The 18,015-nt window shown below is 40.3% G+C and overlaps 1 protein-coding gene and 1 long non-coding RNA gene across 5 annotated transcripts in view; one reads left to right on the top strand and one right to left on the bottom strand.

The window, feature by feature from the left end:
- The window catches only part of LOC141112507 (uncharacterized), a 39,977-nt gene extending 29,686 nt beyond the window's left edge, over positions 1-10,291 (top strand). Inside the window, exon 2 of the long non-coding RNA XR_012236612.1 lies at positions 9,197-10,291. This is a non-coding gene — a long non-coding RNA (uncharacterized lncRNA). The remainder of the gene's footprint in view (positions 1-9,196) is intronic.
- RCOR2 (REST corepressor 2) overlaps positions 1-18,015 on the bottom strand; it is a 164,497-nt gene that overhangs the window by 11,295 nt on the left and 135,187 nt on the right. For 3 of the 4 annotated variants that reach the window (XM_073605392.1, XM_073605390.1, XM_073605391.1), the window contains 6 exons: positions 13,537-13,589; positions 11,764-11,925; positions 7,753-7,871; positions 7,502-7,571; positions 3,556-3,777; positions 364-441 (listed from right to left, as the gene is read on the bottom strand). In XM_073605392.1, the coding sequence (XP_073461493.1) occupies positions 364-441; positions 3,556-3,777; positions 7,502-7,571; positions 7,753-7,871; positions 11,764-11,925; positions 13,537-13,589 (704 nt within the window). The remainder of the gene's footprint in view (positions 1-363; positions 442-3,555; positions 3,778-7,501; positions 7,572-7,752; positions 7,872-11,763; positions 11,926-13,536; positions 13,590-18,015) is intronic. The other variant, XM_073605393.1, reaches the window with a different exon arrangement.

Genomic DNA, 18,015 nt, shown 5'->3' with positions numbered 1-18,015 from the left:
CAGCAATACAGCATAATTTCTCCCACTAATATAAATAAATATAAACAATTAGGCACTATTCCTCCCACTAATACCAATGATGTGGCACTATTCCTCTTTCTACAGGCACTGTCATTTTTTTTTTTTTTTTTTTTAACTCCCGTTGACACTGGGCCATTTTCTACTTCCACTGGCCACCTTGGCCCACTAAAGTCTGAAGGACAGAAAACAGGCCCTTTGTTTAGAAACGTTTGGGGACCCCTGGTGTATAGTAACCCAGAAATCGGTCCAGGCAGTCAGACTTAATATCTTTGATTAGTAGTTATGAATTGTTGCATACCATTTTCATCAGACTCTCAATGAGTACAGTGAGGTTAATCTTACCTCCTGAGGCCTCAAATCATTAATCCCTCCACTGAGTATTCCCCTCAACCCGCTGTTTGTCTGTTTAATGTTTTGTACCTGAAAAGGCAAAAAAAAAAAAAAAAAAATGTAATTATATATATATACACATACACACACACACACATATACACACATAGGTGCAGCTCATAAAAATAGGATTAAAAAGTTAATTTCAGTAATTCAAATAGTGAAACTCATTGTATAGATGCCTTACACACAGAGTGATATATTTCAAGCATTTCTTTATTTTAACTTTGATGATTATGGCTTACGAATCATGAAAAGCTAAAATTCAGTATCTCAGAAAATTTATTGCACAAGAACAATAAAAAAAAAAAAAAAAAAAAAGAAGTGCACTCAATACTTGGTCAGGGCTTCTTTTGCATGATTTACTGCATCAATGTGGCGTGGCATGATGTCGATCATCCTGTGGTGCTGCTGAGGTGTTATAGAAGCCCAGGTTTCTATAATGGCGGCTTTCAGCTTATCTGCATTGTTGGGTCTGGTTTCTCATCTTCCTCTTGACAATACCCTACAGATACTCTATGGGGTTTAGGTCAGGCGAGTTTGCTGGCCAATCAAGCACAGCGATGCCATGATCATTAAACCAGGTATTGGTACTTTTGGCAGTGTGTACAGGTGCCAAGTCCTGCTGAAAATTAAAATCAGCATCTCCATAAAGCTGGTCAGCAGAGGGAAGCATGAAGTGCTCTGGAATTTCCTGGTAGAGGGCTGCGCTGACTTTGGACTTGATAAAACACAGAGGACCAACACCAGCAGATGACATGGCTCCCCAAACTGACTGAAAACTTTACACTGGAACTCTTGCAACTTGGATTTTGTGCCTCTCCACTCTTCCTCCAGATACTGGGATCTTGATTTCCAAAATGAAATGCAGCATTTTCCACAGTCAGTGATGATTTGGGGAGCCATGTCAACTGCTGGTATCGGTCCACTGTGTTTTATCAAGTCCAAAGTCAGTGCAGCCGCAGCCATCTCTGAACCAAGCTGGCTCATTATTGATTGCTAAAGACCAGCTATATACGGTTAGCACTGCCAATAGTGCTATCTCCTGTAAGTACAATATTTATCTTTTAATAAATTGAGCTTTTAAATGGAGAACACTAGAATGTGTGCTTTCTCTTCCAGTTTATGAAATGCGGTAATTGGGAGATCCATTCAGCCATCCATCCACTCTTGTGATTGGGAAGCGGGGAGGACTCAGAAGGAGTAGCTGTCTTTGCTACATCCCCAAAGGAAAACTGCATGATATGACCTACTGGTAAAGCAGGGGTCATGTCAGGGAGGTGAGAGGCCATTCTGATGGGTGGTGGATTCACTTTATCTTATGCATGTCAAAGTGGTGATTAAAGTGGAGTGAAGGTGGATACCATCTAGGAGCTGATTCAACATTTTTTGAACCTTTGGATATCCATTGGATTTAGAGACAAAATATCACTAAAGATGTTTTGGATACACATTTTTGTACACAATTTTTGTTTATATATTTTGTGAAGTTTTGTATAACACTTATTTGAGATTATGAGAGTTGCCCTACACCAATTTTGGATAATACGTTTCAGTAAGCCAATAATTCTGTATTAAAAATCCTTTTTTGTATTAGTCTTATGTAATATTCTCATTTTATGAGATACAGAATTTGGGGTTTTCACTAGCTTTAAGCCATAATCATCAAAATTAAGAGAAAAATGCTTGAAATATATCACTGTGTGTAACGCATCTATATAAAATATAGGAGTTTAACTTTTTGAAATGAATTACTGAAATGAATTAACTTTTTGATGATATTCAAATTTTATAGGATGCATCTGTATATATAGTAAAGCTTAATTGTTCTAGATTGTCACAATACTCTGAGCCAGGATAAGGTTAGAAGATTGGTGGCTGTGGCTCCACTGTTTGTTTACATCCAGCGTCACAAATCTTCACGGTCGTGGCTGCACCTGCCCAATACAGCCCCATAGCCTTCTATGGGATGGTCTATGAACACCTTCAGCCTTAGGACATGGCCCTATAGAAGTCTATATGGCACCAATGTGCTGAGGCAGCAAGGACAGTGAAGACTGGCAGTGCTAGATGCAACAAGCAGCAGTCGTGGCCTTTTAAATCAAGGTAAATATGCCTGTATGTTGGGAAAAGTTGGGTTAGGTCAGGAGCAGAAAATATAAACAAAATTCTCTATGTGATCATGTCTAGCAGCTCTGGGTCCTGGATTTGAAACCCACAGAGGATATTATCAGCATGACATGTGCATGTTCATGTTTTCTCCATGGGCGAGCATCGAGTTTCATCAATGTGGTGGACAAGAGTTTTTTGCAAAGTTCAGATATGATCCTTTGAACTCTAAAATGCTGCATATGGTGGTGCTATGTAAATACAGAAACAAAATGAACTAATGGAAAATCTTGTAAAATGTTTAAAGTGTTACTAAACCCACAACAGCAAAATCAGTCTGTATACGCCATAAAGCATGCTTTTTATACTCATTGTGGAATCTAAGGGGTTAATCCTCCACATTGTGTAAAAAGGTTGTTTGATCCTGTCTTCTGATCCTCCCCTCCTTTTACGGTCCCCAATCCATTTGCTGATAGAACAGAGCCTTAGGAGGCACTCTAGCAATACACACCAAACTGAGCATGTGCAGAGAGTTTTTTTTGGGGAGGTGCATGTGGTCAGCACAGGGCCAATCAACACTGTTCAGACAGAAAGTCAGTGGTCATGAAGCCTCATAGGAGAGTTAAAGGAGAATGAAAAAATCCTACAAGCTTTAACCAGTGCTCAGCCAAACACTGACAGAAGTCACACGACTGCTTTATACTGCTGATGAGAAAAGGTTTTTTGCAGTTTATATTTACTAAATTAATTGCATTTCCATGTTCAGTGTACTGTGGGAGACTATATATATATATATAGGGAATGCAGGGGCCTGGGTTTAGTAACACTTAAAAAAACAAAAAACAAAAAACAATATCAATACCAAAAGTAGAGCCAATATGCTGTGAGCACCTGTATTTAGGAGAAGAAACATTGACTTGGTAAGAAAACATTCTATTCTGGTGGCAGTAGATATAAGGGCTTGCACATTTCTCACTGCCAATACCAAGAGGCAGTTTGTGTCTTAGATTTGACAGTGCTCTCATCTTCCCCTACCTGCCGCTTCAGTGATACAAGCTGGGTATCCTGCTGGCACAGTGTAAGTGCTGGCATTTCAGAACTGGCACATACTGAAGCAATATCACCCTTGCTAAGGTGCATGCCTTTAGGAGGCCTCCTGCGGGATCTCCCAGGGTGATGGCGGTACGGAGAAATCAATGGTTCTTTTTTGACTGGGATAGGTTTTCCAGACTCTCCTGAAATGAGCTTGGGGGATTCCTAAAATGCATATCGTAGAAAAAAAAAAATAAATGAATAAAAAATAAATAGGAAGAAAAGGATGAAGAAAAAGCACAGCTAAGAAAAAATATTTATATATAAAAAAAAAAAAAAGTCATATTAAAGTGGTAAAACCTAAACATTTTTATACCTTAATGCATTCCTTGCGTTAAAGTAAAAAATGTTTAGGTTAATGTATTGCCCCCATATATTTTACCCGAGTATTCAATCGATCCACCTCAATGCCTGCCTGTATCGGCTTTCTCCCTTCTCCCCGCTCTCAAAGACTTGGCTGAGAGCAGCAGGAGCCATTGGTTCCCTCTGCGGTCAATCAAATCTTGTGTTGAGAGAGGCAGAAATTGCCCATTGCTCAAGGAACCCCTAGCAACCTCTGGAGGAACCCTAGTTGAGAAACCCTACTCTACTCTAGAGACATAAAAATATATGAATACATAGTTATGCTGCACAGATCAACACTAAACAGGTCGTGGGCTGTTCAAATGCATTTTTTCTGTTTCAAGGGTAAATCTGTCAGGCTGGATGGATCCTAGAACTACAAGATAGTCCTTGAGACTGAGAATTAGGTGTCCAACTGACCGTGCTGAAGAAAATGTTAAAAGTATTTGGGCACTGTTGGATCTGTTTGACCACTTCAGGACTAGTGATTGCTTACACCTTGTAGCCCTCAATAAGTTTTAGAGTTCACCTCTTTGTGCCTATTCATTGGGTAATGCCATTTTAAAGCAGAAACTTAGATAAATATAGCAAGATCAAAATTAAGTCTGTTAAAAGTTGAAAACAAAAACTACGTTTTGCTGCAATATTCACCTTCAATTCAGAGATTTCTCCCACAGTAAACAAGCACCAGTACTGTAACATGATACAGTGCAAGTCACGACTGTAGTTTACAACTGCTCCCAATAGTTAAAAAGGAATGGTGGGGGAGTGAAGGAAACATGTAGCTGGTGACAGATCACGCTGCAGAGTGGCCCAAGGCACGATCCAGGAGGACCTCATATTATGTCCACCTGGATAGACGAGAGGCCCTCCCAGCCGTCAACTGACAATAGGCTGGGCGGGCCTATCGTCAATCCAGGTGGACGTCATATGAAGTCTTTCTGGATCGCACCTCGGGCCACGCTGCAGCGTGATCTGTCACCAGCTGTGTCCACCGGACCGCTGCCGGTACCATGTGACCGCTGTAACCAATCACAGCAGGTCACATGACAGTTGTAAACAATGGATGACTTCCTTTCAAGCCATCCATTGTGTACAATTGTGCTGCTAGCTGTGATTGGTCACAGTGATCACTGGGTGCACCAATAGTAGTGCCACAACTCTGTTCTTTAAAAGCGCTCTGTGGCTAACACAGCTCCCAAAAGACTGTGCAGTGCCACTGGCAGAGCCCAGTGCACATTCCAGGGTAGCCCCGCAATCTCTGGCCCTATGTGGTCTAGGCACAGCCTCCAAAAAAGGCAGTTCTCACAATTTGGCAAGCTGGATTACTGAATAAAGAGCTAAGCTCAGCAACAAGCAAGATGAAGCCTTGAATGAAAAAAACAAAACAAAAAAAAAAAAAAACACTATGTCTTGTGAAAGGAAAAAAGGCTACTAGAAAACAAAAAAAGGGGGGATTTTTTTTTTACTTTGTTTCCCAGTGTCCAACTCATCCTGAAGCAGGCAGTATAACCCAATCATACCATAATGAATACTGATCCCATGTCCCTTAATAAACTATAAAGAAATTACATTTTTGTTTGTAGATTTAATAATTTTTTTGAGGTAAGTTAAAGTGCAAGTTTATCTTTTCACAAAAAAATGAAAAAAGGTGAACACTGTTCACCCTCACCCCAGTTCACACTTCACTTACCTCAGTGGATCTTTAGCTTTCTCTGCCCATGCAGCCAATGCAGGGGCCCAGGTATTTGAAAGTCGTGATCTTCTTCTGGGATGGATCAGAGCAATTCTGATTGGCATATGACTGCTTTGACCAAGCAGAATCGCTCTGATCCGGCCGTGTGTCCATAAAGAAAGAAGGTGAAGAAGACCGCAGCTTTCACATACCTGGGTCCCTGCAACAGAACCCTCTCCGATTGGCTCATGCTTGCAGACCAGGATATTGGCTATCAGACATCCCCAGTGAGGTGTACACAAAAGTACAGGGAATAAAGCTTAATTTCAGTACTCCAAGAAATGTTTAACTGCTTCAGCCCCGGAAGGATTTGCCCCCTTCATTACCAGGCCAGTTTTTGTGATACAGCACTACATTGCTTTAACTGACAATTGCGCGGTCGTGCGACATTGTACCCAAACAAAATTGATGTCCTTTTTTTACGCACAAATACAGCCTTCTTTTGGTGACATTTGATCACATCTGCGGTTTTTATTTTTTTTGCTATAAACAAAGAGCGACAATTTTGAAAAGAACTAAAAATTTTTTTCCCTTTTGGAGAGTCTCTCTCTATATCTATATATATATATATATATATATATATATATATATATATATATATATATATATATATACACACATATATACACACATACATACATACACACACTTATTCATCAGTTTAGGCCGACATATATTCTACGTTTTTGGTTTAAAAAAAAAAACGTAATAGGCGTATATTGATTGGTTTGCGCAAAAGTTATCACAACTACAAAACTATGTGATAGATTTAGGGACTTTTATTCTTTTTTTAATTGTTTTTACTAGTAAATGGCGGTGATCTGCGATTTTTAGCAGGACTGCTACATTGTGGCGGATAAATCTGACCCCAAAACTTTTTGGGGACCAGTGACATTATTACATTGATCAGTGCTATAAAAATGTACGGATAAATGTAAAAATGAAACTGGCAAGAAAGGGGTTAACACTAGGGGGCGATCAAGGGGTTAAGTTTGTTCCCTGGGTGTGTTCTAACTGTAGGGGGGATGGGCTCACTGGGACATGACAGATCACTGTTTCGATCACTGGGAACAGAAGATCTCCGACATGTCCCCTGTCAGAACGGGGATCCGCCTTGTTTACACTGGCAGATCCCCATTCTGCCTCTCTACCAGGCCATCGCGGGTCACCGGACAGCAAATCAGCCCGACCCACGGGCACGCTCCCACAGCGGCAACGTGCCCGCAACTGTGCCAGCCGCCGTACAGGTCCAAAGATTTGTACAGCACTGCCAACCTGCCGCAGTATATCTGCGTGACCTGGTCAGCTAGTGGTTAACACACATTTGCTTCTCAAGTGCTAAAAAAAAGTCACAATTTATTTTTTAAACATTAAAGTGGTTGTAAAGGCTCAAGGTTTTTTACCTTCATGCATTCTATGTGCAGCAGCCTCTACAGCCCCCCCCCCCCCCCCCCCCCAATACTTACCTGAGCCCGATCTTCCTCCAGTGAAGTCCATTGGCTCCCGATACTGTCAATCACAGAGAGTGAGCCAATGAGGAGACAGAGGGGCTGGGGCCAAGCCGTGGCTCTGTGAATGGACAAGCAGAGCTGCAGCTCGTGAACGAGCCTGCTTGAGTGTCACCATAGCAAGCTGCTTGCTCTGGGGGCACTTGGCAGGAGGGAGGATCGGGCTGCTCTGGGATAAACAACTGCACAGAGCAGGTATGACATGTTCATCATAGAGAAAGCCTTTAGGATCACATTAAATATACACAAAACTGGGTAAATGTAAAACAATTAGTAATACTACACTTGCTAAATGCAATCTCACCTCTGTCTTGGGGCCATTAGCATCTACCTCCGAGTCAACGATCTTGGGCAGTTCATCTACATCTTCAAGACTACAAGCAGTAAAAGACCTGGACTCATTAAAATAATCACATGCCTTGACAACCCCAAACCAAGCAGATTACTCTAAATATTCTGACAGATGATCTCCTACTTTATTACATCAGGCAGTTTCCACTCTATTTCCCTTTTCATTTTCTAATGTCTGTACTCCCCACAAGTTATTATTCTCACCCATTTTCCTTTTTGCTTTGCAGTCGCCGAGCTTGCCTGTCCATCACACTTGTTTTGCTTCGTGACTTCTTCCAGAAATAATAATGTTTCACCAGGCTAGTAATTGGTTTATCTGGAAGCTGGGGAGCAAAATGGTAGATGGTGACTTTGTCGTCGTGAAAGGGTCTATTATGCCATGCATATATACATATCTCCCAAAATAACAAGTTGCAATTAAACTGCTATGACTAGTAAATAAACCAAATACTGCAAAAGCTAGTAGCTCAACTGGACTTGTTCTGTAAGGTTTAGGACATTTTGATGCTAGTCTACGCAGCTTTGTTATTTCTAATGGGTGCCAGAAAGATATTCCACACAGGTAACTCCATGACCATAGAATGTGTCAAGATAGATGTTAGTTGTTCAGAAACAGGTTAATGTTTGTGGAACCACCAAGTTCTATTTCCATAATCTAGACAACATGGTGCCACACGTCAAGATAAAATGAAGTACAAGAACATGAACTCATCTCACAAAAAACAAAGTTTATATGGGAGAGAATAACAAATGACCCTCTTTGGATCAATATCTGCTTTTTGACTACCATCACTCATTGTACCACAAAGTGGGGGTTATTAGAACTTTGGACCATTTGTTGCTACTATCTCAGCCCGGTGTTGTAAAGACAAAGAATACAGGCGTCTCAGAAATGCTTTGAATGTTTATGGCTACCCAGACCAGGCTTTCGCTGAAACATCCAAAAGCTTACACAAAAGTAATATAGTCGTCCATATGTGGCTGGTGTGTCAGAAAATGCACAAAGATTACTAAACATTGCACCCATGTGTTTTTTTTTGGCTAGCAACACTGTTGAGTCTTTTGGATTATGTAATTTCAGAAAACCCAACATCCAAAACAGAAGTGAATTATATATATATATATCACATACACACACACATACATACATACATACACACATTATTTTTATTGAACCCACAATCAGTAATCAGCGTGTGCAATATAGGGCTCCGGGCAGACCTTGCTTCCAGCTTGCCTGCCCGTACCTCCGTACAGGCAGAAAATTACAAAGCTAGAGGAAGATGTGAATTAACTACGAGGGTGCTCATGAGTGCCTTTGCAGTTCATAGAGAGCTACAGTGCATCCGGAAAGTATTCACAGCGCTTCACTTTTTGCCATGTTACAGCCTTATTCCCAAATGGATTAAATGCATTATTTTCCTCAAAATTCTACAAACAATACCCCATAATGACAACTTGAAAGAAATTTTTTTTAAATCTTTGCAAATTAAAAAAAAAAATCCCATGTACATAAATATTCACAGCCTTTGCTCAATACTTTGTTGAAGCACCTTTGGCACAATTTACAGCCTCAAGTCTTTTTGAGTATGATGCTACAAGCTTGGAATACCTGTTTTTGAGCCATTTCTCCCACTGTTCTTTGCAGGACCTCTCAAGCTCCATCAGGTTGGATGGGAAGTGTCGGTGCACAGCCATTTTCAGATCTCTCCAGAGATGTTCAATCGGGTTCAAGTCTGGGCCACTCAAGGACATTAACAGAGTTGTCCCGTAGCCACTCCTTTGTTATCATTGCTGTGTGCTTAAGATTGTTCTCCTGTTGGAAGACGAACCTTCGCAGCAGAGCGCTCTGGAGCAGGTTTTCATCAAGGATCTCTGTACATTGTTGCATTCATCTTTCCCTCAATCCTGACTAATCTCCCAGTTCCTGCTGCTGAAAAACATCCTCACAGCATGATGCTGCCACCACCATGCTTCACTGTAGGAATGGTATTGGCCAGGAGATGAGCGGTGCCTGGTTTCCTCCAGACATGACGTTTGCCATTCAGGCCAAAGAGTCCAATCTTTGTTTCATCAGACCAGAGATTTTTGTTTTTTTATGGTCTGAGAATCTTTAAGGTGCCTTTTAGCAAACTCCAGGCAGGCTGTCACGTGCCTTTTACTGAGGAGTGGCTTTCTTCAGGCCACGCTACCATACAGGCCTGATTGGTGGAGTGCTGCAGAGATGGTTGTTCTTCTGGAAGGTTCTCCTCTCTCCACAGAGAAACGCTGGAGCTCTTTCAGAGTGACCATTTGGTTTCTTTGTCACCTCCCTGACTAAGGCCCTTCTCCCCCGATTGCTCAGTTTGGCCGGGCGGCCCACTCTAGGAAGATTCCTAGTGGTTAAAAACTTCTTCCATTTACTGCAAATGCTGCAGAAAATTTTCTGTACCCTTCCCCAGATCTGTGCCTTGATACAATCCTGTCTCAGAGGTCTACATACAATTCCTTGGACTTCATGGCTTGGTTTGTGCTTTGACATGCACCGTTAACTGTGTGACCTTATATAGAAAGATGTGCGCCTTTCCAAATCATGTCCAATCCACTGAATTTACCACAGGTAGACTCCAATCAAGTTGCAGAAACATCAAGGATAATCAGTGGAAACAGGATGAACCTGAGCTCAATTTTGAGTGTCATGGCATAGACTGAATACTTATGTATATTTTTTTATTTTTAATAAATTTGCAAAGTATTCAAGAAACATTCTTTCATGCCTTCATTTAAATGAAGAATACAATTTCTCAGCTTCTTTTCCCCTTCTTTTTTGGGGCGCCTCTGTTGACACCACTTTATCTTTTTGGGGCTCATAAACCTTACTGATTGAGGGCGAGCGTAGGCTGCCTCGGAGGGGGGGGGGGGCTGAGCACCACCGGCAGGCATTCTCCCAGCAAATCGCCCAGGGAAAGAGGAGAGGAAGAGGTGAGCTGGCCAGATCATTACAGAGCAGGGATTGCCCGCTTATTACAGCTTTCATTTGAATTGCCATGCGCTCGCGGTCACACACAGTCCTGCCTCCTGACCCGGCACCAATAATAGACAGAACGCTGATCCAAAGCGGGGACATGTTCTGTCTGTCCTAGGTGCCGGGTCAGGAGGCGGGACTGTGTGTGACAGCGAGCAGACAGCAATTCAAGTAAAAGCTGTTATGGCGAGCAATCCTCGCTCTGTGATGATCCGGCCGCCCTCTCTCTTCCTCTGCACAAGTCACGCTGCAATGATGGGCACAGGTGGGGCTGCATTGGTGGGTGCTGGCTGCACTTATAAAGGTTGTTAATATTTATTTTTGTAACTTAATTCTACATAAAACATTCAAGTTTAATTTCATGAGATAAATTTATGAGGGCATGTTTAAGGACGGAATTAGAGACGGGGCAGGGTGGAGGTTGGGTGGGGCAACTGGTGGAGAGTAACCCTTAAGGCGTGGCTAGTAGCTCAGGACTTGAAATTTTGAGCCCTGAATATACATAATTGCACTATATCCTATTTAGAGATCAGCTCTGTCACAATACAAGGCTAAATATGCACTAATGCAGAGTATAGGCACTAGATTCAGTGCTCCCTGTGTTGACACTGAGTGTAATTTCAAAAGTGGTACTGCAATAAAAAAAATGCTTCAAATGTCCAGCTGTATGGCCATTAAGCCCAAGACAAGCTTCAGTGATGCCCTTTCAGCACTCAAGTTTGATGCTTGTAGCAAGCCTCACAAAACACTTGACTGTCCTTTTGTCATACGAGGGTGAAGGTGATAAATTTGCAAAGTAAACAAGTCAAAAACTTAAGCTGGCCACAGACGTATAGCATTTCGGGCATTTAAAGTGTAAACGACTTTTTATCGCTCAATAGCGACTAGTCCACTAACTGGTAGCGTAAAATCGTAGCCGTGATCGAAAATGAACGGTCGATAACAACAACATTAAGAATTCTGGTTCACCTATATTCCAAGGATGTGCAATACAAGACATAGGATTTTTTTCATTTAGAACAAACATACACATATTCACTTTGGCTGAAATGGTAAAAGTTTTCGCTTTGGATCCATCGACATTAGCTGGGCACAAATGTTGAACAATCTTTCCAAAAATGACCAGTTTCGGACGAAATTTCTATACGTGTATAACCAGCTTTAAATCAGTATCAACTGTGGAGAAATATGTAAGCAAAAGACAATATTACCATTTGCTGTATGCGCTGGAAAGATTTTCCGTGGAAACTGAATGCCTGTTCAAAAAGGACTTTGTCCTCGATGCCCCACTCATCAGGGAAAGGAGTAAAATTTGCCAGGTCAGCTAGGGAGCGTTCCACATCATGTTTGTGCCACAAGAGCATACCTAAGGCCTGTCAATGACCAGAAGAAACAATATAAAACCCTGGCGAGTAGAAAGAAAAAAAAAAAAAAAAAAAAAAAAAAGGAGAAAATAGCAAGACCAAACCAACCCAAAAGAGCTTTGTTCAAATTAACATAGGAGAGAAAAGGGTTAAAATGAGTATAAAATGTAAAAACTTGGCATTTTACCAGTAAATACTGATATTAAATAAACCTTAATATGTTTATGTATTAAGTGTGAAAAGTATAAAAATTAGGTTTGCACTGATAAAGTTTTTTGTTTTGTTTTTTTGAAAAAAAAAAAAAAAAAAAAAAAAAAAAGAAGAAGTGCCGGTACTTTGCTGTGCGATTCCAGCCCATACAAAATGAATGGGCTCAAATCACACTGCAAAGAATAGAATGCGATTTGAACAGCAATGCAGTATGATTCTTGTCCGAATTGCATGCGGTTTCTCCACTCCTCCTGTGTGAATCCAGGCTTTTCATAGTGATTTCAGCCTGGGTTCACACAGGAGCAGTGTGGAAAACCGCATGCAATTCGAGCCCATTCATTTTGTACGGATGCAAATCGCAATGCAAAGTATCGGTTTCGGGTATCAGAGCATTTTCACGAGTACGAGTGCTCGTGAAAATACTTGATACCGGCGCATCCCTAATAGAAATCCAAAGCAAACTATTTCAAATGTATTTAATGATCGGTTTGAAGTTACCTGAAGAGTTTACTTACTTTGAAAGGCTAAAATGTGTCATATGAAATACAATGCCAGTACCAGTGGTGGTGAAGGCCACAACTACAGTACATGAACAACCAACACAGACTACCGGGAGTGTCATAATGAGTAAGGCTTCATTTACATTTGGCGTTTTGGAATCTCGGGCAGAATTGCTGCTATTCAGCCCACGATCTCAAATCGTACTGCAATCATTCATTTTCAGTGGCACCTAAAATGGTGTGCGGTTTTGCTGCGATTATTGCGTAGCAAACCACAACGTGCGAAGCTTGTCCCCAAAAAAATGGGCAGGAGCTTCTTTTGGTTGGCAAGCTTTGCGAGTTGCAGTTTGGTGCACAATAACCACGGCAAAACCACATCTCGTTTTAGGTGCCATTGAAAATGAATGCCACTCTAACATGCAATTTGCAATTGCAGTGCGATTTGAGATCGTGGGCAGATTCGTAGCAATTCTGCCCAAAACTCAAATACGAATGGAGCCTTTGGCTGTATCGACACCCGTGAATGAGTGTTTTATATGCGACTTTTGAACTTTTTTCTTTATGTGTTTTTGCTAATTTTTTTAGGCGTATTCAGGCATAAGCATTTTGTTTTAGTCAATGAAAATCTAGTTATTAGGAGATGTATGCTTGGGTTTGAAAATTTGTAATTTTCAGGTGCTCCCATTGCAGTCTAGGAGACTCAAAAATATCAATTCTGCTTTAGAAGTAACTCCTGTACCTTTTTAAGCTTCAGGCATCGAGTTATAGTTGCCTGAGTATTCAATTGTGAACAGGCACAATTTACCAAACCATAGGATTGTGATTAGTGAGCATTTTGGAGCTTCAAGCTACAAAATGCTCAGGTGTAAATTTGAGTCATAAAGATCCTCTTCAGCTATTCCTGTCTTACCTGCTCTTCGTTGTATCCATGCTTTTCTTTTGCCATTGAGATATACTCATCCACTACAATACAGAAGAAGAAAACTGCTTTAGTCTGAGAAAGCTTCATAAAAACGTAAGGGTGTATACAGAAACACAGCTTTATGTTGCAGAGTAGCATTCTATCTATAATATATTATAGATTGTTACTACCAGCAAGTCTCTCTAGAAATCAGTGCTGGTTAACTTCCTGGATATGTGAGGATTAAAAGGCTGCAGATATTATTTAACCCTTCTTCACACTGAACACAGCTTTAAAATCCTGCGAGTTCATCTGAACGCACACCATTTCAAAGCTGCATTTCAGTCTGACTTCGGGGGCGACTTGAAAGACATCTGTGCGGGTTTATGCACAGAGGTCTATTGAAATTGCCCCAAAGTTGCCAAAAGTAGCGCAGGAACTATTTTTGGAAAATCGGTGCGACGCCGATTGGGACGGGCCTAGTGCTGGCAATAGGCTCCAATTTGACCTGTCAAATCGCGCTGATGTGAACAGGGGCTCAGTGAATGTAATGCTACAGAAAGCTGCCAGACTGCTGACATGCAACAGAAGATAGCAACAGACTAAAGACAAGCTACAAGAGACTATCAGAGATCGCAGACACATTGCAGGAGATCAAAACCATACAGAAGCTAAAGTAGTTGCTAGAGATTATGACTGTCTTCAGAGAGAGAGGTCCACAGACTGAAGACAAATTTACATTGTGTCTACTAGAGCTCCACGATTCTGGCCAAAATGAGAATCAATTTTTTTTTTGCCTAGAATAAAGATCACGATTCTCGTGGCGTAAAATCTTTTTACATTATACCAAAAAAAAAAAAAAAAAAAAATTGGGCTAACTTTACTGGTTAGTTTTTTTAATTCATTAAAGTGTAATTTTTTTCCCAAAAAATTGCATTTGAACGACTGCTGCGGAAATACAGTGCAACATAAAATATTGCAACAACCATTTTATTCTCTACTAAAATAAAAAAAATATATAATTGTACAAAATATAATTATATATATATATATATATATATATATATATATATATATATATATATATATATATATATATATATATATATATATATATATATATATATATATATATATATTGGGGGGGGGTTCAAAATAGTTTTTTGAGCAAAAAAAAAAATCATTTTAACTTGAAACCAACAAATGTCAGAAAAAGGTTTAAGTCGCTAAATGTCCCTCATTTACACACCAAAGTGTATTCCTTTGATCTAAAGGGCAAATCCTTAAAATGTTTATACTTAGGTTCCACTGCTAAAGAATGTTGTGATTCTCGGCAGATACACCCCCTCCCCCTTAAAAAATTTACTCTTGATATTTTTCTCAACAAGATCTATTATATGAAATTAATTGGAAATAAAGAGAAACCAGATGGACAGCACAGAACAACAGAAATACTTGCTCCTCCCACTAAATATCATATTAAAATTGAACATTTCTGTATTTCAGCCCTTCCTTTACCAAAGCAAATAACATGGGGTGTATTCCTCAGTTAAAGTTGTTGTAAACCCTTCCATACACCCAGTGAAGTGATTGGCCTCAGGAGATTAAACAAAATTATCCTACACAAGATGTATCTATTTATCTACAGTTTCTCTACAACCGTTCAAAGTCCAAAATTTATAAAGCTTGCCTGAAGTTACACTCTGTATGGCACAGTGAGGAGGGCTCTGAAAGCTGATTGGGGGAAAGGGATACCCCCCCCCCCCTTCACACAGGAGGAGAGCTGACGCTGTCAATCTGCTGGAGGTCCCATCACCATTTTTCTCTTGGTGTCAGGAGAAGTTGTCAGAAGTGATTCATGCTGTTAGCAGGGGAATGAAGCATCAGACAGAAATTCCACTTGTTTACAACCACTTTAAGAATAATGTGTGAGAGCATGCAAACCATTCCTTTTATGTCACAGTCCAACTGCATTTAGAACTGCTGGCTTTCTAAAGTGGGATATCTGCTAATGTAAAGATGCTTTAAAGACTTGTTTACTGCAAGATTGTAGTTCAGAAAGTCTCCAGCAAAAGGAAAACTGAAGCAGAAAATGTATGCAGTAACCTCATTACCTCTGCTTATACGTTTTAAAACATTCAGGGAGCTAGAGGGGCTAAATGAAGGGTGGCAGCATAAAAAAAAGTTTTGACTGCCTCAAAATCAAGGGTAAAGGTGAGATGGGGTGGGACTTTATATGTACCTCTGTAGGGTTTGAATAAAGATAAATACCACAGGTTTACAATATGTAATTACACTTTTTTCACATTAAGGAGCATGTTACAGTTGTAAAAATACAGTTATGCCCCATACACACGGTCGGATTTTCCGATGGAAAATGTGTGATAGGACCTTGTTGTCAGAAATTCCGACCGTGTGTAGGCTCCATCACACATTTTCCATCGGATTTTACGACACATAAAGTTTGAGAGCAGGCTATAAAATTTTCCGACAACAAAATCCGTCGTCGGAAATTCCGATCGTGTGTACACAAATCCGATGCACAAAGTGCCACGCATGCTCAGAATAAATAAAGAGATGAAAGCTATTGGCCACTGCCCTGTTTATAGTCCCGACGTACGTGTTTTACGTCACCGCGTTTAGAACGATCGGATTTTCCGACAACTTTGTGTGACCGTGTGTATGCAAGACAAGTTTGAGCCAACATCCGTAGGAAAAAAATCCTAGGATTTTGTTGTCGGAATGTCCGAACAAAGTCCGACCGTGTGTACGGGGCATTACTGTTATTTTGGTCCAGGACGTGCTGATCCTGGTGCGATAGATCGCATATATAGCCTACGGGTTTCATGGGAAACCCCGCTTCGTCAGGGCCTTAGAATAGCACAAATACAATAAAAGTATTGTAGTAACCCAAGAATACAATATTGAGAGAGTTATAAAGCAGTATTAGCAAATATTGACATTCTTTGTAAAGGACATATGACATTTCTAAAACAATGCATATTTGTAGGGCATTCGCAATTGCCCAAACAGTTTTATAATGAAAATAGTGTAGCATTAAATGCAATCTTGCTCTGTCAAAATCTTATCTATTTGATGTCCAGCAATGTATCAAACCAAAGGCAGGCCAAGGGAACAGAAGGAAGGAATGAATGGATATAAAACCTATGGCATAGACTTATATTAAATTGATTTATTTACCTTTAAACTGTAAAGCTTGGCGTGTTGGTCCAATGGGGGAGGAAGCCTGGGGAGTACCTTCGGGAAGCAGCGCAGACTCCTATTTATAAATGGTTGTATTATAAATATTTTATACTAAACACTATGTTTGTGAGGAGGAGTGTGCAAGAGAAGGGTAATATTAAAGAGAAAGGGCTTGATGTTATCTTACCTGATGTTGGCAGGGAAACCCAGATATGATTAAGAATATTTCAAAGTTATAAATGCAAGTATTGTGGATGGGATAAGTACTAGCTAGCTAAAGACGTAAGGTAGGCCACTCTATCTTTAAATCCCGAACCTCTGAGATGGTATGTGTATAAGAAAGCTTCAATGTGATCTAGTAAAAGGAAAAAAAAAAAAAAAAAAAATGATATCCTTTTAAGATAAAAAATCTTTAGTATTTAGCTTTCATCTCAAAAGGATAAAGATTTTTTTATCTTAAAAGGATATTTTTTTTCCTTTACTAGTTCACATCGAAGCTTTCTTATACACATACCACCTCAGAGGTTTGGGATTTAAAGATAGAGAGTGGCCTACCTTACATCTTTAGCTACCTAGTACTTATCCCACCCACAATACTTATAACTTTGAAACATTCTTAATCATATCTGGGTTTCCCTGCCAACATCAGGTAAGAGAACAACATCTAGCCCTCTTTTTTATTACCCTTCTCTTGCACACTCATCCTCACAAACAAACATAGTGTTATTATAGATATTTTATACTACAACCATTTACAAATAGGAGTCTTCTATGCTTCCCCGGTGAGGACCGGGAGGTTATCCCCACGGGCTCCCCAGGCTTCCTCCCCCATTGGACCAACACGCCAAGCTTTACAGTTTGAAGGTAAATAGGATTTTTATAACAGCTTACCTGTAAAATCCTTTTCTTTGAAGTACATCACGGGACACAAAACCATAGTAGTTACTATGTGGGTTATAGGCCACCTTCAGGTGATGGACACTGGCATGCCCTAAGACAAAAAGTGCACTCCCTATATAACCCCTCCCACTACTGGGAGTACCTCAGTTTTGTAGCAAAGCAATACACGTGTATACCAAAGAAGGGAGGGACCTCTATGTCCCATGATGTACTTCAAAGAAAAGGATTTTACAGGTAAGCTGTTATAAAAATCCTATTTTCTTATCGTACATCACAGGACACAGAGCCATAGTAGTTACTATGTGGGATGTCCCATAGCAATGCCAACTGAATGGAGGGAGACACAACAAAAGAGACAAGAGGACTTATAGTGCAGCCTGCAGT

The sequence above is a fragment of the Aquarana catesbeiana genome, linkage group LG11 (assembly GCF_042186555.1).
Source record: "Aquarana catesbeiana isolate 2022-GZ linkage group LG11, ASM4218655v1, whole genome shotgun sequence".
NCBI lineage: Eukaryota > Metazoa > Chordata > Amphibia > Anura > Ranidae > Aquarana > Aquarana catesbeiana.
The sequence above is the reverse complement of the archived record's forward strand: the minus strand, read 5'-3'. Positions and strand labels throughout refer to the sequence as shown.